At 28.7% G+C, this 3,085-nt stretch overlaps 2 protein-coding genes and 1 non-coding gene across 4 annotated transcripts in view; 2 read left to right on the forward strand and 1 right to left on the reverse strand.

The window, feature by feature from the left end:
• The window catches only part of Ndf (Nucleosome-destabilizing factor), a 30,245-nt gene extending 29,393 nt beyond the window's left edge, over positions 1 to 852 (reverse strand). The window contains exons 1-2 of one of the 2 annotated variants that reach the window (XM_076763499.1): positions 766 to 852; positions 500 to 661 (exon numbers count right to left, since the gene is read on the reverse strand). In XM_076763499.1, coding sequence (XP_076619614.1) covers positions 500 to 638 — 139 coding nt within the window. In that variant the 5' untranslated portion in view covers positions 639 to 661; positions 766 to 852. The other variant, XM_076763500.1, reaches the window with a different exon arrangement.
• On the forward strand, positions 102 to 173 carry Trnaq-cug (transfer RNA glutamine (anticodon CUG)). The gene has a single exon. It is a non-coding gene; the product is annotated as a tRNA-Gln (tRNA).
• A 66-nt stretch (positions 853 to 918) lies between the features above and the next one.
• Positions 919 to 2,842, forward strand: Cyp40 (Cyclophilin 40). Its single transcript, XM_076763505.1, has 6 exons — positions 919 to 1,143; positions 1,248 to 1,385; positions 1,466 to 1,764; positions 1,837 to 1,971; positions 2,045 to 2,299; positions 2,375 to 2,842. The coding sequence occupies exons 1-6, from the start codon at positions 1,059 to 1,061 to the stop codon at positions 2,591 to 2,593; spliced, it is 1,131 nt and encodes a 376-aa protein (XP_076619620.1). The 5' UTR covers positions 919 to 1,058; the 3' UTR covers positions 2,594 to 2,842.
• The last annotated feature ends 243 nt before the right edge of the window (positions 2,843 to 3,085 follow it).

Here is a 3,085-nt window from a genome sequence, read left to right on the forward strand (position 1 = left end):
TATTGAATACATAAAGTTATTTATAATTCTGTAAAAGAATAATTTTTTTTATATTAACTATTTTTATATATATACAATATTGATAAAGGAATTTGTCAAAAGGTCCCATGGTGTAATGGTTAGCACTCTGGACTCTGAATCCAGCGATCCGAGTTCAAATCTCGGTGGGACCTTAATTTTTTACTAATTCAAAAATGTTGAAGGAACTAAAATATTTTTTACTTTTAATTAAATGTTAAAAACACTTCTACGTTAATTTGTGATGTACCATTTATGAAATCTATTGTTCAAATTAGTTTCAATTGCTAAGTAAAAAATTTGTAACTAAACTCAAGCAATTTATGTGTGCCTATGTGTATGCATTATGGCAGAGGGCAGCACAATGATTTAATAAATATGTATAATCGATTCTTAGAGTCCTGAAATTTATTTATCATCCTAGAAGTAACGATGATCTTACAAAGGCAATGAAATTTTATATGAAAAATGTAATTGTTACCTCTACCATGCAAATTATTTATCAAGGCCTTCAATCGTTCTTTAGCCCCGGGTCTGAAAAGCCTTAATCCGGTCTCGATTGCGATTGTCAACCATAATATTACTTGCTTCATAAATAAGCTTTCTGCTACAACGAACATTCTTCACAATTGGCAGATACAAACTGGCAACAATCATTAACAAGAAATAAATAGTCTGATGTATTTTACAATTTCTTTTTGGAAGTGTCCAAGAGAAAAATGTGAAATATCTAGTTAAATTACTTACTTTTATTGCAAAAAGAAGAAAGAAATCCGAGCTAAATCCTAATAGAACGAAAGAAAAACGAAATCTATGCTTTACGAAGAGCTAGACGAGTATCGATTCGTAACAGAATCGATTTCAGAATCGAACATCCCTAGTTTAGAGTTGGTTAGATTATTCCTATTCCTATACAATACGCTCTATGTAGTGGTAAAGTACACAGACGAATCATCTGAGACGATACTTCATCTGTGACAGTAGTTACAAGTAAACATTTTAATACACAATTTCATATACGAATATTTAGTAAATAAGATATGGAAGATTCGTTAAAAAATCAGCATATTAATAACAAAGACAATCCAATTGTTTTTTTAGACATAGCAGTAGAATCAGAGAAAGGTAAAATATTATATAAAATTATAATAATGAAGAAATACTAGACAATTTTGGCTTAAGTAGAATATTTTATTAATTTTAATTTAATTTATATTACTGCAATATAGTTGGAAGAGTTGTAATAGAGCTATTTAAAGATGTTGTACCAAAAACAGCAGAAAATTTTCGTGCATTGTGCACTGGAGAAAAAGGTATTGGAATCAATGGCAAAAGATTGCATTACAAAGGATCAATATTTCATAAAGGTATAATAAAAGGGTTTGTAATAATCAGTAAAGACAATATAAGATGTGTTGTTAATGAATCATTATTTATATGTCTCTAGTGTTACCACAATTTATGATCCAAGGTGGAGACATAATAAATTTTGATGGAACTAGTGGAGAGAGTATATATGGAACACAATTTGAAGATGAAAATTTTAAACTTTCTCATACATCAGGAGGGTTATTGAGTATGGTAAATGAGGGTTACCCTAATAGCAACAGTTCACAATTTGTCATTACTATTTCTGCTAGTACACATTTAGACAATACCAATGTAGTTTTTGGGAAAGTTTTGAAAGGAATGGGTGTAATATTGGAAGTATCTCAAGTGAATACACTAAAGGATGTACCACTAGAGGTAAAGATGAATTTTACACTCTGGTTTTTTTAGTACTTTAAATAATTCTGAGTTCAGTATTTTTTACTGTAGAAAATACACATAATCAATTGTGGAGAACTAAAAGAAGGTCAAAATTGGGATTTAGAAGAAAATAATGGCACAGAAGATGTTTTTGCTCCATGGCCAGAAGATTGGGATTATAGTATGGATATCAAAAAATTGGATGCAAGTACCAAATTTTACAAACATGTCTTTGAGAATCAAATAGTTTTCTAACAACGTTCATGAATATTTGTAGTACAAGTATATAATGGAGGTTATTAGGAAGATAAAAGTTTCCGGAAATAATTATTTTTCACAAAAGAATTATGTGGATGCAGGCAAGAAATATAAAAAAGCAATACGCTACTACAATTGGATGATCAAGACAGTGGATATACCAGATTCATCCAATGAATCAGTGAGGAATACTAGAATGGCTCTGCTGCTTAATCTTGCAGCTGTTAAATTAAAAACAAAGAAACATCGTGAAGTATTGAGGTTATGTACAGAGGTAAGTTTTCATTGTATGTATGTATATACTACATGAACAATCTGAACTGTTACTTAATACTGATTTTGCAATTAGGTTTTGCAGCTTGATAAGAACAATAATAAAGCATTATTTCGTAGAAGTCAAGCATATATGGGGTTAAATGAATATGATTTAGGTTTAAGGGATTTAAAACAAGCTTTGTTAGTATCTCCAAATAATAAGGATATTTTAATGGAAATAGAAAAGGTTAAAAAAGTTATGAATTCATATTTAGCAATTGAAAAAGCATCGTGTCAAAGAATGTTCAAATAAAAACAAAATATTTCATAATAAGTCTGTAAATATAGTTAAACGTTTTGATATAAATATTTTAAATTAAAAAAAAACATACATTATTATTTTTACATAAAACACTAATAATATTTAATAAATTTTGTAAATACATGATATATGTCTTCATATATCATTTAATTTTTGTATTTTATCACTGATAAAACTGTCTCTGCTTATAACATTAAAAACATCAAATTCTAAGTATAGGGAACTGATAAATTTGTGAGCGGAACGAAAAAGGGGTAAGCGAGGTTTTATCCCCACTATCGATTATCCGTCTCTACGTTTAGGGTCTCAATGACACCGTGCCATTAGCACGCCGAAAATACGCCAATTTATTAGACAATGTTAAAAATATACTTTTTTGTATATATTTTGTTAAGTGTTAATTTGTATCAAAAGAATATGTGAAGTATAGTGAATTTTCCTTTTACATATTTTATTATATGTAACATTTTTTTACCAAATTAT

Source organism: Colletes latitarsis, chromosome 4 (assembly GCF_051014445.1).
Source record: "Colletes latitarsis isolate SP2378_abdomen chromosome 4, iyColLati1, whole genome shotgun sequence".
Taxonomy (NCBI): Eukaryota; Metazoa; Arthropoda; class Insecta; order Hymenoptera; family Colletidae; genus Colletes; species Colletes latitarsis.